The 17,501-nt window shown below is 49.6% G+C and overlaps 2 protein-coding genes across 7 annotated transcripts; one reads left to right on the top strand and one right to left on the bottom strand.

Moving 5' to 3' along the window:
* The first annotated feature begins 50 nt into the window (after positions 1-50).
* LOC122378532 (transmembrane protein 164-like) lies at positions 51-13,829 on the top strand. Of its 6 annotated transcripts, none has more exons than XM_043359690.1 (8): positions 51-257; positions 5,681-5,894; positions 7,574-7,706; positions 8,967-9,083; positions 9,761-9,839; positions 10,501-10,601; positions 11,044-11,199; positions 11,500-13,829. In XM_043359690.1, exons 2-8 carry the CDS (start codon positions 5,686-5,688, stop codon positions 11,719-11,721), a joined length of 1,017 nt encoding a protein of 338 aa, XP_043215625.1. In that variant the 5' UTR covers positions 51-257; positions 5,681-5,685; the 3' UTR covers positions 11,722-13,829. The 6 variants fall into 6 exon arrangements, with proteins under 6 accessions (XP_043215625.1, XP_043215626.1, XP_043215624.1 ...); XM_043359691.1 differs by having other exon boundaries at positions 54-282; XM_043359689.1 differs by having other exon boundaries at positions 60-89.
* Positions 13,830-15,510: 1,681 nt separating this feature from the next.
* Positions 15,511-17,199, bottom strand: LOC122378561 (leucine-rich repeat-containing protein 71-like). Its single transcript, XM_043359767.1, has 3 exons — positions 16,936-17,199; positions 15,670-16,875; positions 15,511-15,627 (listed from the first exon to the last, which is right to left on the bottom strand). The coding sequence occupies exons 1-3, from the start codon at positions 17,197-17,199 to the stop codon at positions 15,511-15,513; spliced, it is 1,587 nt and encodes a 528-aa protein (XP_043215702.1).
* Between the last annotated feature and the right edge of the window lie 302 nt (positions 17,200-17,501).

Raw genomic sequence — 17,501 nt, 5'->3', positions numbered from 1 at the left:
AGGATTTTTGTAACTGATCTGGAGGATAAGAGCCTTCTACATCTGGCAGCACTGGTTAGTATGCTTTATTATGAATGATGTGTGTAAAAGTGAGTTTTTATGTTGTTTATTTGGAGGAAATGGTTGGAATAAATTAAGTTATTTTTATTTCTGTTGGTTGGAGTTTTTATTCAAAAGATTTCGGTCTATACCATTGATATTTACTGAAAATACCTTCGCTTGAATAAATTGCAGATATTTGGCAACTGAAGTGTTAGGTAAGCCTAAATGATATGTAAAAAGGTAAGAGACAGGAATAAGGAATAAGGATGGTAATGGGCTAAGGAGGCCACAGGTGGCCCATAGGACGCCCATATCTCGTCTATCTGTTACTTTTGTTACTTTGCACTTCATGTCTCATGATTCCTCGTGGTTGCCATCAGCTTGTCGAACTCCCTTTTGAACTGGATCGTGGTTTTTGCCGTGTGAACTTGTTCAGTTAGCTTGTTCCACTTGTTGATTACCCGTTGTGAGAAGGAGTGTCCTCGTTTAGAAGTTGCAAATCGGCGTTTATACAGTTTAAAAGCTGACCCTCTCTGACGATTCGGTTTAACGGTGAAAAGTTCACTGAGGTCAATTGACTGGAGTCCGTGCAGAACTTTATGAACTTGTAACATGTCACCCCTCTGTCTTCTAGCTTCCAGCGTGGTCAGGCCAAGATCCTTCAATCTCTCTTCATATGTTTTTCCTGCCATGCCGGGGACATGTCTGGTTGCAACGCGTTGGACCCTCTCTATCTTCTTTACCAGTCCTTTCTTGTGTGGTGACCAGACCTGTGGGCAGTACTCAACATGAGATCTCACATATGTTTTGAAGAGTAGATTGAACATCTTGGGCTTGAGTTTTTCAAATGTTCTTCTTATAATACCCCAACTGGCAAACGCTTTGCTGACACATTTAATCACTTGCTGCTCGAAATCCAGATTCGAATCAATCAGTACACCAAGATCATTCTGCACAGTTACATTTTCCAATGTCACTCCATTTAGTTTGTATTCTGGTCTGTTTTCCATGTCCTGTGTTCTAGCAATCCTGAGTACCTTACACTTGTTAGCGTTAAATGCCAGTTTCCAGTCTTTCGACCACTTCTCGGCAGTCTTAAGGTCGTCTTGTAGACAGGGCCTCGGCTAACATGTTAACTACTGGGGCAAATGCCCCAGTAGAGTCGAGGAATGCCCCAGTAGTGGTCAGGCTTTGCCCAACCTCCACAAAATGAGAATATATCAATATTAACGTACATTCTTTCATTCGGGAGCGGTTGAAGACGTTTGTGGCAAGAAATCAGGGGCGGCGGAAGAGGGAGTGCACGGTGTGCAGCTGGACCCTCAATTTCTACCCAAAAACATAGGCGTGCATTGGCAAACATATCTTTTTGCACCCCATAATCCATCTTCGTTCGACAGAGCGTCAAAAATAATGACGAAATTACTTCGGCCACTTTTTTGGTCAGGTCAAAGGTCAGTTCAGTGAATGCCAAATTTCGCCGATTTTCAGGTCGAACATCGACAGTTTACAAGATGCCGACGCATAACTCGGGAACCAATTAGAGCTACAGCACCGCGGAAAAGCGCATTTGATAGCCATATTAGCATGCTTTCTGGTTATTTCTCTTAGATTTGACCTAACGTAAACGGTTTTGCCTGCAAGGGGCAAAAACTACCAAAATAGACGATATTTTCGGGAACAGTTCTTCTGCAATAACTTTTGACTCATGCCTTGCACGAGCTTTCTTTTACCGATATCGTGTTCCTCTCGTCAAGACGCATCAAATTAACTACAATTTGACCTTGAAGGTCAACTTGAAAATTCGACCACAGGTCAAGTTCATCTGACCGGAAATTGTCATGTTGCATATCGGTCGATCTGCATCGTTGAGCCAAACACAACTAAGGCATTTTCGTCGCTCTAGCATGCCTCTTTCAAAAGTTATTCGCGAAAAACTGCTAGATACCATTCGTGAACTGAGATGACCTCAGAGGCATAAACAAGGGTCACGGGTGCTATTTTCATGTTTAGTGTGTCAAAGTCACGTACAGTGTTTTATAGTGCTTAGAATGACTTTCGTCCAAAAGAGGTGGTTTTGAATTTTCTCCCATTGACTTATAATAGAGGTCGCAAATTGAGCTGACCTTAGGTCACCGATATGAAAATTCCGAGATATAAATTTTGTACATGCTGTTGCCCTTATCAATCGCTGAAAGTTTCAAAGCGATCGGTCACTCGGTGTAGCTACGGCATTCATTGAAACATTTTATGAGGTGAGGTCACTTGAAGTGACCTGGTGACCAGATCTTGAGTGACCTTGGTCTGAAATTTTTACAACACGTGTAGAATTGATGGATGATGGAGCGCTGCCGTTTTTTTTTTTTTAGGAAAAACCGCAGGAAAAACAGCAGGTGTTCAAACACCCCCCCCCCCCCCCCAAGCAGTGCGCCAACACACTGACGATTTGCCCCAGTAGTCAAAATTCCTTAGCCGAGGCCCTGCTTGTAGAGCCAGAATGTCGTTATTGGTCTTAATGCATCTAAATATCTTTGTATCGTCTGCAAAGACGGACACATCACTATTCATGTTCCTTGCAATGTCGTTAATATAAACCAAAAACAGACATGGACCAATCACCGATCCTTGCGGAACGCCACTCTTGACACTCTCCCACTGCGAGCTCTCGCCATAAACTACAACTCGTTGCTTTCGATCTGTCAAGAAGTCTTCTAACCAGCGAAGAACCTTGTCAGTGATCCCTACTTCCATGAGCTTGTGGCAGAGGCGAACGTGGGGTACACTGTCAAAGGCTTTAGCAAAGTCCATGTAAATAATGTCGGTAGGTAGTTTCTGGTCCAGTGACTGGCTGCATCTGTCGACCATCTGAATCAAGTTAGTCAGACATGACCTCCCTTCGGTGAATCCATGCTGAGAAGTCGCAAGAATCTTATTTCTTTGCAGGTGTTCCATGACATTTTTCTTTACAATACGTTCCATTATCTTGCTTGGGATACAGGTGAGACTGATAGGTCTATAGTTCGAGACTTCATCCTTTGTCCCCTTCTTGTGGACTACTGTGATGTTGGCCATCTTCCACAGCATAGGGACCCTTCCAGTAAGCAGTGATCTCTGAAAAATTTTACTCATAGGCTCGGCTATGATTGATGCCAGTTCCTTCAACAATCTGGGGTGCAACATATCAGGGCCTGGTGACTTAAATGGTTTCAGGTTCCTCAGCATGTTGAACACATCATTTGCCCCAACATCGATAGTGGCTAGCAGCCTGTGGTTGAACCTGCTCCTGGTCCTGTAGGATCTGGTTGAAAAACTCACCCGCGTATATGTCGCTTACGTCATCCTCATTGGTAAACACGTTCTTGAAGTAGTTGCTGAAAGCACATGCTGTCATCTTGTGGTTGGTGGTGAGGCTGCCGTCAGGTAACTTGACTTCCCCTATTGGAGGTTTCACTCTTTTGGCGTTGCAGTAAGAGTAAAACAGCTTGGGGTTCTGCGAGATGTTTATGAATAACCTGTGCTCATGTTGCCGTTTCATTCTTCTGATCTTGTTTGTCACCTTTTGTCTAGTCCTGACGTATCTTGCATACAACTGCTGTCTTGAGGATAGATTCAGCCTGACTGCATTCATGTAGGCATTCCACGCAAGTCGCTTCTTCTTCACAAGCTTCCTAGCCTGCTTGCTGAACCAGCCACGCTTTGATTCTGGCGATGAGGTGACCTTCTTAGGAACACACGTGTTGCGAATTTCAAGAAGGTTGTCAACAAACTTGTTGTACTGTGTGTCGCAATCATTTAAAGTCAACAGCTCTTCCCAGTTTAGTCCCCTTGCAATTTCCCGTGCCTGAGCATAGTTACCTTTGGCGTAGTTCCACTTTGCACTCTGCTGCGAGCTGGTATTACATTTATTTGCTGTTCCATTCGGGAGTAGAACCCTGGCAGATAGAACCGCATGGTCACTCTTCCCCAATGGAGTCATGGTTTCCAGCTGCTCTACATTGTCCCTCCTACTGGTAATGACTAGATCTAGAAGGCTGGGTGTCTGATTTCCTCTCGTCCTGGTTGCGCATGTCACATGTTGATACAGCCCACACTGTTGCACCATATCCAGGAACTTAACAGGCGTGTTGTAGCCCTGTTGACACCCTGATTATCATTTGAGAAACGAAAATATATGAATTTTCCTTATAAGACTCGCTCAATATGCTACTCCGCGGTTTATGCCCCGAGGGTGTCCGAGGGTTCCCGTTAGTTTGTCGTTGGCGCTCGGCTCGCGCGCGAGCCGACGTCACCGCCTGTGACGTCGGCTCGCGAAATACGTCATACCCTGCACACAAAATAGCCGGCTGCCGAACAGCGCTTTGATGATAGGCGGTGATGGTTGGTTGCGAAGTGATTATTTATTTCGTTTATCCGTACGCTGTCTGCGAAGTTGGGGTTCTTGCTCTAGTCTCTATTGGACGCAAGAGCCAAGCTGCTACGCGCCCTAAACCAAAACAACAACAACAGCTCTAGTCGCTAAGATTGGTGCTCGTGTTGTAGCTGGTTTAAGTGGGAAAAGGTCGCGATTTGCCTAACTGGGTGAGCAAAATAAATGGTAAATAAAGCTCTGATCTGCCCCCGGGCCCTACCTTTGTAAAAAGATGAAGGTACTGCTTTAAGCTAAAATATGAATTACTTGCATGAAATGAAAATGATCCTTATTCCCTGTACCACCTCAAAATGGGAGGGTTCAGATGAGCTGCTGCATCATTCTAACATTTTTGTACAACTGGTGGCTCTCCTTTTCATTTTTTGTAGAATTGTTTGGCGGTTTCCGTGCTTCTTGGATTTAAGTAGCTGCTTTGACAATTTTCTAGGTCAATTTATCAGTCGGGGAAACTATGGTAAAATCTGCTATTTTTAGCAGTCTGCTATTTTTAGCAGAACTCTGCTAAAAATGGGTACGCATGTGACGTCATCGTACCCAAATATAGCAGATTTGGGTACGGCCCCATACAAAAGCAGATCTGCATCCTAATTGAAGCAAATGCGCATCAAATGCCTGGCAGATTCATGATTAGAGTAGTGCTGAGAATGTCCTCTGATATTTTTGTTCAGATCCGACTATTTTCAAATTATGAATTTGAAAATAGTCGGATCTGAACAAAAATAGCAGAGATCACTCTCAGCACTATTCTCATCATGAATCTGCCAGGCATTTGATGCGCATTTGCTTCAATTAGGGTGCAGATCTGCTTTTGTATGGGGCTGTACCCAAATCTGCTATATTTGGGTACGATGACGTCACATGCGTACCCATTTTTAGCAGATTTCTGCTAAAAATAGCAGACTGCTAAAAATAGCAGATTTTACCATAGTTTCCCGGACTGTTATTGTTCCTGACCATAGCAGGATGGATGGCTAACCTTGCATCCAATTATAAGTCAGATATGCTAAAATCAATTTTCACCATCGCCTCAAGTCTTCATGGTTTTGCTATTGGTTTCTTTGCAGCTGTCAGTAGGTGGTTGGTTCTGCCTATTGAATCTTAGGCCGAAGTTCTCTAAAGCACAGTTAACAATTTGTCATTTTGACATTCAATAAGCTGACGATAATTGGTGGTAACATGTATATTAATATGCTACCTTTTTTATTCCAGCCACCATGTTTGGTTACTCTTGGGCCGGGCTTGCTGACACGCTGTACGGTGGAGTCAACTTTGCTCTGCCGGGCAATGGCGGTCAGGAGTGCTATGACTTCCTGCCTCCTGTGGCACGGCTCATCGAGACTGTGGTAGCGGTGGGCATTAGCCTGCTCTACTTTGTCTGGGGTTATTCCCAGGTTACCGTGCCACGAACCAGCACATACATCAGGTGAGTGCAGAGTGGGTATGCTGCCGTCACTGGCAGCTGGGTAAGCTGGATACTACAGGGCTGTGTGTCTGGGTGAGCTGACATTTTTTTTTTTAGGGATGCTTTGAACGAACGCATTGACAGAGCCAGAGCCTACGTAAGATGAGCTTGTTGCGTAGACCCTGACCCCTACTGTCCGATCGCACATTCCAGGTAACCGGAGAATTTAGATGCCCTCAAAGCCAGACACGGCCTGTCCACTCAACGTATTTCAATTGGCTGCGGCTGCTCCCACCAACCGCAAACCATCCCGGGCAGGAGATTAAAATATCGAGCGCCGGTCGCCGGAGCGACCCGAACCCGGTCCAACGCGCTACCAACTGAGCTACGGGATAGGCGCTGAGTTTTTGTGTTTGCTGAGTTGGTCATATGTGGAAAGTGTCCTCGAGCCTGGGGCTTGTTATTCATGGGATTCATTGAGGTACCATTTGAGGGTTTGTTATGTTGTGTGACTGTACTTGCCTATTTTCTGTATGACCGTTTTAATATGGACTAATGCCCTAGTCTTGCTAGCAGTCAATCCTGCACATTTAACGTTAATCCTTCGAATTTCCCACGATCTTCGTAGGATGGAGCTAGATACCCATGTATTGGAAGTGTCTCTCGCAGTCACGGACTCGCAGCTTGAGGCAGTCTGCTACAGGCCACCCACAGGATGCAGGTGGCATCGAAAGCTCCAAGAAAATACAATGAAGGTTTTTATAGCTTTGATAATGTATAGCTTTTCACCGAAGGTCATTTTGAAAGGAGTGTTTCCCGGTAAAGATCTTTTCGATTGAATACTGTGTACGAGTAATTTGTGAACCTGAAGAACTGTTAACGGACGCGACAGCAAATTTCTAGCCCAGAGTTACTTCCTAAATGTACAATGTTGTCGGTGCGTTTACGATACCTGCAAATGTGGCTTCAGTCACTTCGCTCTTGGGCAACCAGTGGAGTAATTTGCATACATGGCATGTCTTTTTCATATGAAATATTTTGAGTCCCTGACACGAAGTCAAACGATTTCTGCTGTTGTTCTGCTACTTGTGTCTAGTACCTACCCACTCGAGGCGGCCTTGTTTAATCAGATAATGCTGGGCCGACCCGTCTCATTGAGGGCAACTTATCGCAATCAAGGCTCTCACAGATGCTGTAATTCGCTGAGCCGTTTTCGCTGCTCGGACCTCGCGACCCCACTTGTGGCGGATACGGAGCCGGGTCATTCGATTGGTGATTAGGTCGTCCAGAGTATTTGTTTGCGTTTTTCTTTGCCCAGTTTTAATGTTTGGAAAGATAATATGAGTAATAGACTTCACTGTGCGCTACCCTGTTACGCACGATCTTTATCGTTCAATGAAGACAGTCGTGGAAAGCGGCCTTATTTATTCCAACGTCTCTCGTTGGCAGTTGGTACGCTTTGCAGGGCTTGTCCTGACCTATCGACCTTTGCAACCGGCCGCAGTTTTTATTTTGAAAAGAGAGCACTAGATCGGGCTCTTATCTCTATTTGGTTCCCATCGCTTACCCTATCTGAGCCACTGATGTAGTAATATGGTTATCAGCAAACCGCATCTTCGCTTCTTTCGACTAGTCTTTTATCGCACGCAGTCAATTTTGTAATTGCCAGTATTACGTGGTGACGATTTTTTCGTCCCCAGGAAGGACCGTGCCGGCCGGAGGATTCTATTGGTCATCATGTCGCTGATGTTCGGCGCAGAGATCGGCTTCAAGCTGGCCACGCGCCAGCTCATCTATATCCTCAACCCGTGCCACGTGACCACCGCGTTTCAGGTGAGGTGCCGACACCGGCCTGTCACGTGACTCCCGCTGTGTAGTAAAGTGCCGATACCAGTTCGTCACGTGGCCATCTCATGTCACGTGGGTGCTGCCCGGACGCTGACACGTGGCTGGAATCGTATCATGTGACTGCTTAATTTGGCGTGAAATGAACGATACCGGTATTGTATGACGGCAAAGCGTGCACGCGACGGTCGGCTGAAACCACGCTGCAAGGTGCCACCAACGAAAGCGCGAAACACCTCCACTCACACGCCATGTAAAAATCGGCCGCCTGATGTCTTCTTATCGCTGTAATCATCGAGTCGGCCGTGGTTGCCGAGTGCTGGCAGCAAAAATAAGTTACAAAAACGCGCCCTCTGTTTCCATGTGAACTCAAGGGCATCAGGGGAAATTTAGCCAATGAAAGCATTTGTCGCGCTTATTTTCGCGTTAAGATATTGCAAGAAGTAGAGTCGGTTCATCTTACTTACTGAAGGAGTAGTGTGGCTGCTAAGTGTCAGCACGTCACACATCGAAGTCACTTTTTTATAGCAGTACCTGGCATGTTGAACGGTTTGACTAATCTAGTGATCGTTTCGTAGTTGGCTAGTGCTGGGACTTATCCAGCATCGATTGAGTCACTTCACAACCGTTTTATCTGCTCAGCCCGCCAGTACAGTCGGGAGAATTATTCCTTTAAGCGAATCGCCTTCACTGCGATGTAACTGACGGAAATTTTCGTGTGTCTTAAACGATTGATCATTGTGATCACTTAGTTATGCACGGTAAAGGACCGTCAGGTTTCCCAAATATTAGCGCTGAGATGCTAAATGTACCGAGCCGTACCGGAAGTGTGTAAACGGTCGCTGGGCGGGGCTCGTAGTGGGCCGGGCCGGTCTGATCTGAAATTACAGCCCGGTGCTCCTCGGCGCTGGTGTCAAAAAGGGACTGGTAGACCCGATTTGGTGTGATTTTTAGAGCATGGTCTCTGATGGTTGTGACTCAGATTGAATCCAATACTTCGAAAATGGACTAGTAGGGTGTTTCGTGAAACTGTTATACGCGTTGAATGGTAGACTGGATTGATCATGGTGAACTGCAGTTTCAATAATTCGTCCGGATTCGACCGTTGATCGCCCCTAATGTCAACTTGTTCTTTCATTGGCTAGCGCTGTGGGTCCAAATATCACACTGTATGTCTCGGCAATGATTTTTCCCTCCTGATTATCCACGCACATCTTCCTTCTTATGCAACTTTATGTTTATTTTCAGATTGTGTTGCTGACCATCCCGCCGAGTAAATACTCCACCATCATATTTCGGATCCACCTGAACTTCATGAACGGCGCCGTCCTGGCACTGCTGTTCCCCGTCACCAACACACGCCTGGTGAGTGGCTAATTTACTGGCTAATTTACTCCCCTCCCTCACAGTAATTCTGGGCCTCTCCCAACTACCCCTCTTTCCTCCCACCCCACGAGCATGGCATCCGACACTTACCTACCCTCCCTTCCCCTCCCTGCCAGTCATCGGCCCCTTCCCTCCCCTCCCCTTCCCTCTCGCCCACCACTCAGCTATGATGTCGCTCCATACGACACGTTTATAGTGCCCTCCCTTCCCACCCCTCCCCCTCCGTATGGCGCGTGGCTTGTGCCGCGTCGCTCGGGCTACACCCCCCCCCCCCCCGCGGTCTATTGTTACCAGGCGAGTCACGTCCCATACACTATTGGTCCCGGCCAAGTATCGATTTTTACTGGGTAACCGCCGCTTCCATCTATTATTTATCGGCATTGCAATGGTACGGTCATCAGCCGCGCAGTCGATTTTGCAAAATAGTCTGTAATTGGCCCGTGGAAAATATGACGATTTAATTAATAATTATCTATGTTGGCTTTTCTTGTGTTGCTGCCGGTGGTCATGAATTATGCTTCTACTATAAATACCTAGTTAAGTAGCGTCATATTGTCAGCATTGTTCTGCTCCTTTTTAACTAAACCCTCAGCACACTCCCTCTCCCGACCTAGCACGACCCCGTTAACTAACTGTACTGCCTGTTCCACCTTTAGCTGCCCTTTGAGGCGGAGCTCTACTGGATTCAGCACATCATGATGCTGGTCGTGCCGTACTACCTGCTCCGACTCGGTGGTACGTGATGCTGCAACCCTTCCCATTGTTTGATAGGTACGGGTCGGTAATGCACCCACGATAATGCCTGATACCCGTGGAATGATACCATCTCCCCTCCCTTTACTTGCGAGCTGGGGTTATGAGCTGTGATTGATACTACCTGAAACTGAAACGAGTCCTGATAGAGAATACTGAGGCTTGTCAGAACTGCTATGTGACGACAATGGTAAAGTTACCGGTAATTTGTTTGTCGAGGAAAAGACCATTTTTTCTTTTTGTTGTGGTAGGCGAGAACAACGTAAAATACATCGCATCGGTGCACCATGGTTTCTTGTTTCCTGCCTACGGTTTGTGTCTGTTGGGGAAGCCATGGTCCTTTCTGTAAGACACACACTTTCGTGAAGCCACACAAACGCGACAGTCATATTGAAGCCGATGACACCTGACTTCACGTCATCCAGTAATTCTATCCTCGTCACTCACTGTCTTATCGTGACGTTCTAAGTGTCAAACGGCTTGACTATTCAGTGTTCATGACCGGTACATTTCTGGTTCTCTACCAAGTGACGATTGGCATCGAGGTAACTACTGATGCTCGCTAGTCCGAATAGGCTTATGATATAATAAACGAAGCTCTAAATAACGGAGAGGTTTGTGACATCCCTGTGCTGTCCGACAGGCGTCTACACGATCGAGAAGCTGCACGACTTGACATGGTCGGTGATGTCGCTCGGCTTCTCCATGCTCTATCACTTCATCGTCCTGCAGGGCATCAGCGTGGTAAGTCGCCGATGTCGGAGAGTGGATGGATAGTCCTGGATAGTCGACCGGCAGCGCATCAGTGTGGTAAGTCGCTGATGTCGGAGAGTGGACAGTCCTGTCACTGCCACTGACGCCTAGCTCTGACCAGTGCAGTGGGGCTGCGGAGGGATGCGAGTTCTCCCGGGAGGTCGAAGTGATCAATACGGACTCCGTGCCGGCACTGGGACTCGGAGCTGCGTGTGTGTTTAATGTTGTGGTGCGTTTATAGAATCTCGTCGGCCTCACTGTCGCTACTGATTTACCGAACGTGACTCCGCAAAATTAATTTTTACTACGCGTTGGTTATCAACTGTAACATTGCGTATCAACTATCAGGTTAACCTATTATTTCCGCACATTACCTTGCCGTTTTTATACACCAACACCACCCGTCCGTCAACACGCGTGTATCATCCCGCAGACGTTCATGGTGAACCTGAACTGCATGCTGTGTCCGGCCATCTCGGATCCCTTCTACGGGCCCTGGTACCGGGTGGCCGCCTTCATACACCAGTCGCTCTTCATTCCGCTCTGCGGGAAGACGTTCTGCGTCGTCGCCAGGTTCTTCCTCACACAGGTCGGTGGGGAGAATTTCGCTCACGTTCACTGTTAGAGATACACTCTTTGGAGGAGCGTATGCAATTATCACAAGGAGCGCGCATAAAGGAGCGTACTTACGTCCTACTTTTACTACAGTATAACCGTTTGTTCCAACGTTCTGCATATTTCTCACACTTTTATTTTTATTTGTGTATTTAAGGCAACTACCTGGGGTACTGTCAGTTTAGTCACGAGGCAATCGCTGTACGTTTACCGAGCCATTTAATAATTCCTCCATCCTCTCCGCTGACTTCGTCTCCGGTTGCCGCTGTTACAGTTCAAGCCGACGGCGGTGAAGTCGCACCTGTGGAAGGATGTGACTGAGGAGGCCAACCAGCGGAGTAATCTGCCGCGATGCGCCAGCTGTCATCGACTCACCGACTGCTGCGGTAACCGGCGGCCGGCCGCGCCCTCCCCGCTGGCCGCCGCCGCCACTGCCCCCGCCCCGGCCGCGGCTGAGGGCGGCGCGGGGGACGGAACGCACTCCAAGTCTGACTGAGGACCGGCGGTCGGCTGGATGGAAAGCGGAAAGGCCAGAACAAGAGGTCTGTCGGCAGGGAAAGGCGTCAGAAACGGTGAGCTGGCGGATAGCCTCTCACCGGGTCCAGTTGGGAGGGAGCTGACGGTACCGACTGTAGAGGCTAATCGTGACTGGAGGGGACGGTCTGACAGTGTTGGTCCGCTGCGTCTGACAATTTAGTGCGGGCCGGTGGGTGGGTGGGTCTGTCGGTGGGTTGATTCAGTCAGTGGAACGCTGCGCATTGGAGAGATTAGTGGCGCGGGACGGCAGGACCGTGGGCTAATGTGACTGCATGTTGGAAAACGTGAAAAGGTTAAAGTGTTGTGACGTGTAGTTGAGGGAAAATCAGGCCAGTTGGGATATATGAACGTCAAAGACAGACGGTATCACAAAATTTGATGTGCAATGCGGGTTACTATCTTAGGAATCTCGCCTCGTTGATATTTAGTGTGTTTTTCTTTCCAGAGGACGCTCTCGTAATTGGGAGAAGTTTGATTTATTTGTTAAAACTTTGGAAATGTGGCAGGTGCAATCCGTCAGGCTGACCAAAGGAGATCGCTTATATTTTATCTACTTGGTACGGACAGGGAGCAGTAAGTTACAAGAAGTTTTTGTGCGCTTCTCTCCCCAATTATATCTTTCGGGATAATTACATCTTTCGCCGCACTGATTAAGCTGATTCGTAACTTACTGGCACACAGAACTTGGAGCTCAATGATCAATCCACTTACGAACATTGGATTGCGTATCAGGAGCAATTCACGAATCAGGGACGTACGTCGTCGGATGATCAGCTGATTTTTTTTTTTAACAATCGAGTGTTAATTTCCTAGTGGTCATTTGGACAACATTCCATAAAGGCGTTATTTCAAGAACGTTATGTGATATGATTTGTATGGTTATTCGCCGATTTTGTTTGCCACTGATGCAATTAATGCTGGTAGCTCTGGCGAAAATATGCAACATGCGGGGGATAAAGTTCCTTATGTGGAGTGCTGGGTCACTCTATCGCACTAAATCAAACCACCCTTTTCTCCATAATCCTTATCCGCGCATTAGCAATGGGCGCTGAATGTGTTTTCAGCCAATTCAGCCGAAAATTGAACCGTTTTGGTTGTTCACCAATCAATTAAATATCAATGTAATTTAGCACATAGGTACTCATTTAAGCCGATTTTTTTCGTTACCCACGTTTCTACTCTTTGCACCTCTGACACGTGTGCGTTGACCGCTCCTGTCCTGCACTGGCTCCTATATAGGTCCTAATAACTGGTCCGGTGTTCGCTGTGCCTCGCACCGGTGCGTTTGATTTACATCACAGGCAGGGTATTAGTGGGTACAAGGATGGTGACGTCTGAACAAGTGTGCGCGTATCTAGCTGCTCAGGAATACGTCTTAGTGTAAAATGCCATAGGATTATTTTCGGCGAGATTTATCTTTACTTAATGCGATTTGTTAATTTCTATGCGATTCCCGATGATTTCTTCAAATGAAGCGAGTTTAGGAAAAGTGTTAGAAATAATACAAATGATACCAACTCAGAATTTAGGTCAACGCCTTGACGCATGAGATGGAGTTATTGGGGGGAGGGGGTAGCATGGACAAAAATTGTGTGTGATTGGTGGGGGGATACTGATAAATATTTGACTCTGGTAAACACATCTGCAGCTAGTCGACTGATTCGTCAGTACGCGGGACCGCTGATATAATGATCGGAGCGTGGCATGTTGGCTCTGTATCAACACATGACTATTCACGTATTTAGCACCCGCGATGTATTGTGACAATCCACCGTCAATGTGTGTGTTTCGTCTGAATATGACAGTGGAACAGACCACGCGCAACTCGTGAGTGCATTGTGTGAGTGTATCAGACTATTGTATCGTTATGTTATCGTCTGTGCCGTACGGCTTACGGGATGGGTGCTGATTGCTGAACCGTTCCTCCGGCAAGCCCAGTGTGTCCTATCATTTATGTTATTTGTGTTTGACTGTGAGTGTTCCATCGGTCGTTAGCCGTTTTGTTATTGCATGACTCATTTATGCGCCGGCATGTGGTAATCAATAAACTCAGCTCATCGTGCAATAGTCGGCTCTGTTTGAAGCTGGCCCGCTTTTTGTCAGAATGGTGTTTTGATAGTCATTATAAAAATATTATCCTATGATTATCATAGCTCACAGAGCAATCCACTTGTTGGTGTTAGGAAATCGAGCAATGATTTCAGGATTCGGCGTTGTTGAACGGGTCGCACTGGATTATCGATCGCACTTCATCGATAAGAGTCGGATCCCACGTATTTGCACCAATACAAGTGCCGGTCGGCAGCCGCCAATCTTACAATGTTGATCTGGGGCTGCTAGGTGACGTTGCCGTTCTGTTATCGCCAGTTTTTGTGTCGAGGGGTGAACAATATTAGCTGCTACCGGTCAAGTTTCTCCGGGGCGAGCTGAAACTTCAACTCCAACTGTGAACTAAGCTGGGTATTGATTGCCCCCGAAATAACCGTCTCTCGTAGCTGTGAAGACCTGGAAGAAAGGATTATGGACTTCGTGGCTAGCTGGACGTGATGCCATTGAAACCGGCTGCGTTATCTCAGTGCGCTGACACGCTGCGTTCAATCGAATCGTTACTGGCAGAGCGAACTTAGTCGACCTATTACCGTGTCCGTAACGAGCATCATTTGTCCCTGTCTCCAGTGATCCCTCGACAATCACCAGATCCAACGCAGTGGATGGCAGTGGTTCAATCCGCCCCAACATCGAAACGACTGTCCCTCAGCCTGCTCGAGCCTGCCGAAGTACTGAACAAGGCCGTATATGAGGGTACTGAACTTGCTCGACCCCCATTGAACCTCTGGCCAATAGCAAGCCTGTCGCTGCGATCCGACCCATCCGATTGATAGATGCGACGTTCCGAAATACCCAATCGAACCATCCCAGGTTTTATGAACTCCCGACCATCACCACATATTGAATGCTGGGGTGTTTCAAACAGTCATCTTAAGCCCATCCCGTCTCAGTCCGATTGGGGACTGCTCGGATCAGTCCGACGTTCAGTCCCCAGTCCAACAGAGTGCCGACCGCTCGTGCCGGTGCCTCAAATGCTCCATCAGAGAGCTTGTCCCAGTTTTCTGAACTGGCCCAGTCTGACGGGGAGTGCTCGGGCTGGTCTCAGTCACATCAGTCTGTACCGGCCCAGTCTAACGGAGAACCTACTCGGGTCGGGTCGGACAATTCCCGACTCTAACCTATCCCGGTCGACACGTGTCTCTGGATCCGTTCAGCCGAGCGGCGGGCCCGGGTCGGAAATAGACCGATCGCGTATCGGGCGGGTCATCTGTCCGACACTGGCAGACGGGCCAACCGGGGTGGCAGTGACGTCTGAGGTCGCGCCCGTCCAATTGAGAACGGATGGGACGTGGTTATTTAGATTAAGCTAATCGCACGGATGCAATCCAATTATCCAGTGCGCCCACGCGGTCAAGAGTGGACCCGTTACACTGAGTCTGAAGTTCGACTATTCAATGAAGCATTCATTGGGTTTCTTTTGGTGGCTGTAATATCGCAAGTCAACAAAGTCGCAACATCAACACTCAAACGATTAAGCATGAAACTGTGAGCGACACATGGTGTGGGATGCAAGATTTGCATAGTTCAACATTGGGCCATTGGACTTCGAGAGAAATATATGTCAGAATGAGCACACATTTTCCGTTATCCTAACAACTTCCTTATCCACATAACGACTCACTCATCCACATCTTCATCTCTACTTCAGTTTCTTTTTCTTCCCCACGCGCGATGCGGTGCGCCGGGAGGCGTCCAGCGCCAGCTGCGACTGTCTGCCGGCGCGTCCCGTCTTCTTCTCCTCGTCCTCCGCCGGCGGCTCGGGTTCGGCCAGCGCCGGCTGGCGGCGCAGCAGCAGCACCGCCAGCTGCGGGTCGCCGTCGGCCGGCGTGCCGGTCAGACAGAGCCGCAGCAGGCCCGGCCCCAGGCGCGCCTGCTCCTCAGCCGGCACCGACTCTTGGTACCGCAGAGCCTCCAGGAAGGCCGTGGCAGCCGCGCGGTGTATACCCGGGTTGTACGCCAGGCTGAGACTGGCCAGGGATAGGTTGCCCGGGTTCAGTCGACGGCCGTTTTCCGGTCGAACCAGCGTCATTAGAGGATGGACCACGCTCGACATGAGCGACTCGACACTCTCTCGGATGGTCTGCACGGGGTGAGCGTCCGAACCGCGTGGTGCCGCCGGAGCCACCGGCGCTGCGAGTTTGGCCGGCGAGCGGCCCGAGCGGGAGCCGGTCCGCTGGCCGCTGCTGCGGAGCGAGCCCGCCGGACTGATCCGGCCGTCCCCTGTATCTGGCTCACTACGCCGGCTGGTATGTGTGCACTTCCCGGCGCAGCACGAACCGCGTCCCTTCAGCTCGCTCTCGACACGTGCGACGAGCACGCGGCGCGCCTCCGCTCGGGCGCGCCGGCTCACCACCACTTCCTCGTGCGTCATGGCGAAAGGCTGCAGGACGGCCGCCAGCGCCAGGGCGCCCTTCGTGCCGATGTGGTTCCTGGTCAGTCCGATCAGCCGCAGCTGTCTGTTGGAGCGCAGGATGGTGGCCAGGGTGACGGCGCCGGCGTCCGTCAGCCGGTTGTTTCCCAGGTTGAGGCTGCGCAGCGGCAGGCAGGTGTACCGCAGCTCGGTGTGAGTATTCAGCTCGCTCAGTATCGGCTGTAACTCGGCCAGCTGTTCGTCAGTGACGCAGCAGTTGCGCAGTGAGAGGGACAGAACGTTGGCCGGCGGCGCGAGCAGCCGCGTCACCTGCGTGCCGATGCCCGGGTTCGAGTCCAGGTTGAGTGTGGTGACGGTGGGCCGGTCCGCGAGCAGCGCCACCAGGGCCGCCACGGCCGGCTCGTCCAGCGCCGCGTTGTTGAGGCTGAGCGTGGAGAGCGCCTCCATGGCGCTGAAGCAGCGTCGCATGGCGGTGAGGTGCTCGGCCTCGCAGCGCCAGCCGGCCACCTGGACGCCGTGCGCGGCGCTGCCCAGCTGACCGGACTCGGAGTCGCGCTGCACCACGTCACCGCGCACCTGGAGCCGCACGCGCGGCTGGTAGAACTCGTACCGCTCGGTGATGGCCTGCAGCTGCTGCTCGTACCGGCTGGGCGGCGGCGGCGGCGGCGTCTCGGTGGCCGGCTCCTCGGTGACGGTCAGCTCTGGCGGCGGCGGCGACTCGACATCGCCGGCCGGACTGCTGGTCAGCGGCGCCAGCACCACCAGCTGCACGGCCGGCGTGAACTCGACGCCCATCTCCTGCGTCACGGCCGGCAGGTCCACGGCCAGGTCGCCCGTCAGCATGTACGAACTCGCCGCCAGGCTAGCGTCCCGGTTCATCGCCACGGCGCTCATCAGAGACTTGCGCCGCTTGCCGGCCGACTTGTTGTTTTTGTCCTTCTTGCCACCAGCCACCATCGTATCAGTTGTCTCCGAAATGGTGAAGTCAGAATCATGGAATCCGAACCGCTAATCAAAATCCCAAAGGTACCAGCAATCACGACAGATTAGGTATCTACGTTTGGAAATCGAAAGATGTCAACATAAATACTTGGTTCCCCTGTTTACATAGCAAATCTCACTTCAATCCTGACGGACTTCATTTATGAGCTACGCCCCGAGCCTGCGCGAGCCAAGGTCCACAGGGCGCGAGCCCGAGGCTCAATATCGGTCTCGAATTTTCAGGGTCATAGCCACGTGCCGCAGCTGGATACGCTCTC

This window comes from Amphibalanus amphitrite, unplaced genomic scaffold (assembly GCF_019059575.1).
Source record: "Amphibalanus amphitrite isolate SeventyFive unplaced genomic scaffold, NRLGWU_Aamphi_draft 000061F_arrow, whole genome shotgun sequence".
Taxonomy (NCBI): domain Eukaryota; kingdom Metazoa; phylum Arthropoda; class Thecostraca; order Balanomorpha; family Balanidae; genus Amphibalanus; species Amphibalanus amphitrite.
This window is presented reverse-complemented; position numbering and strand designations above follow the sequence as displayed.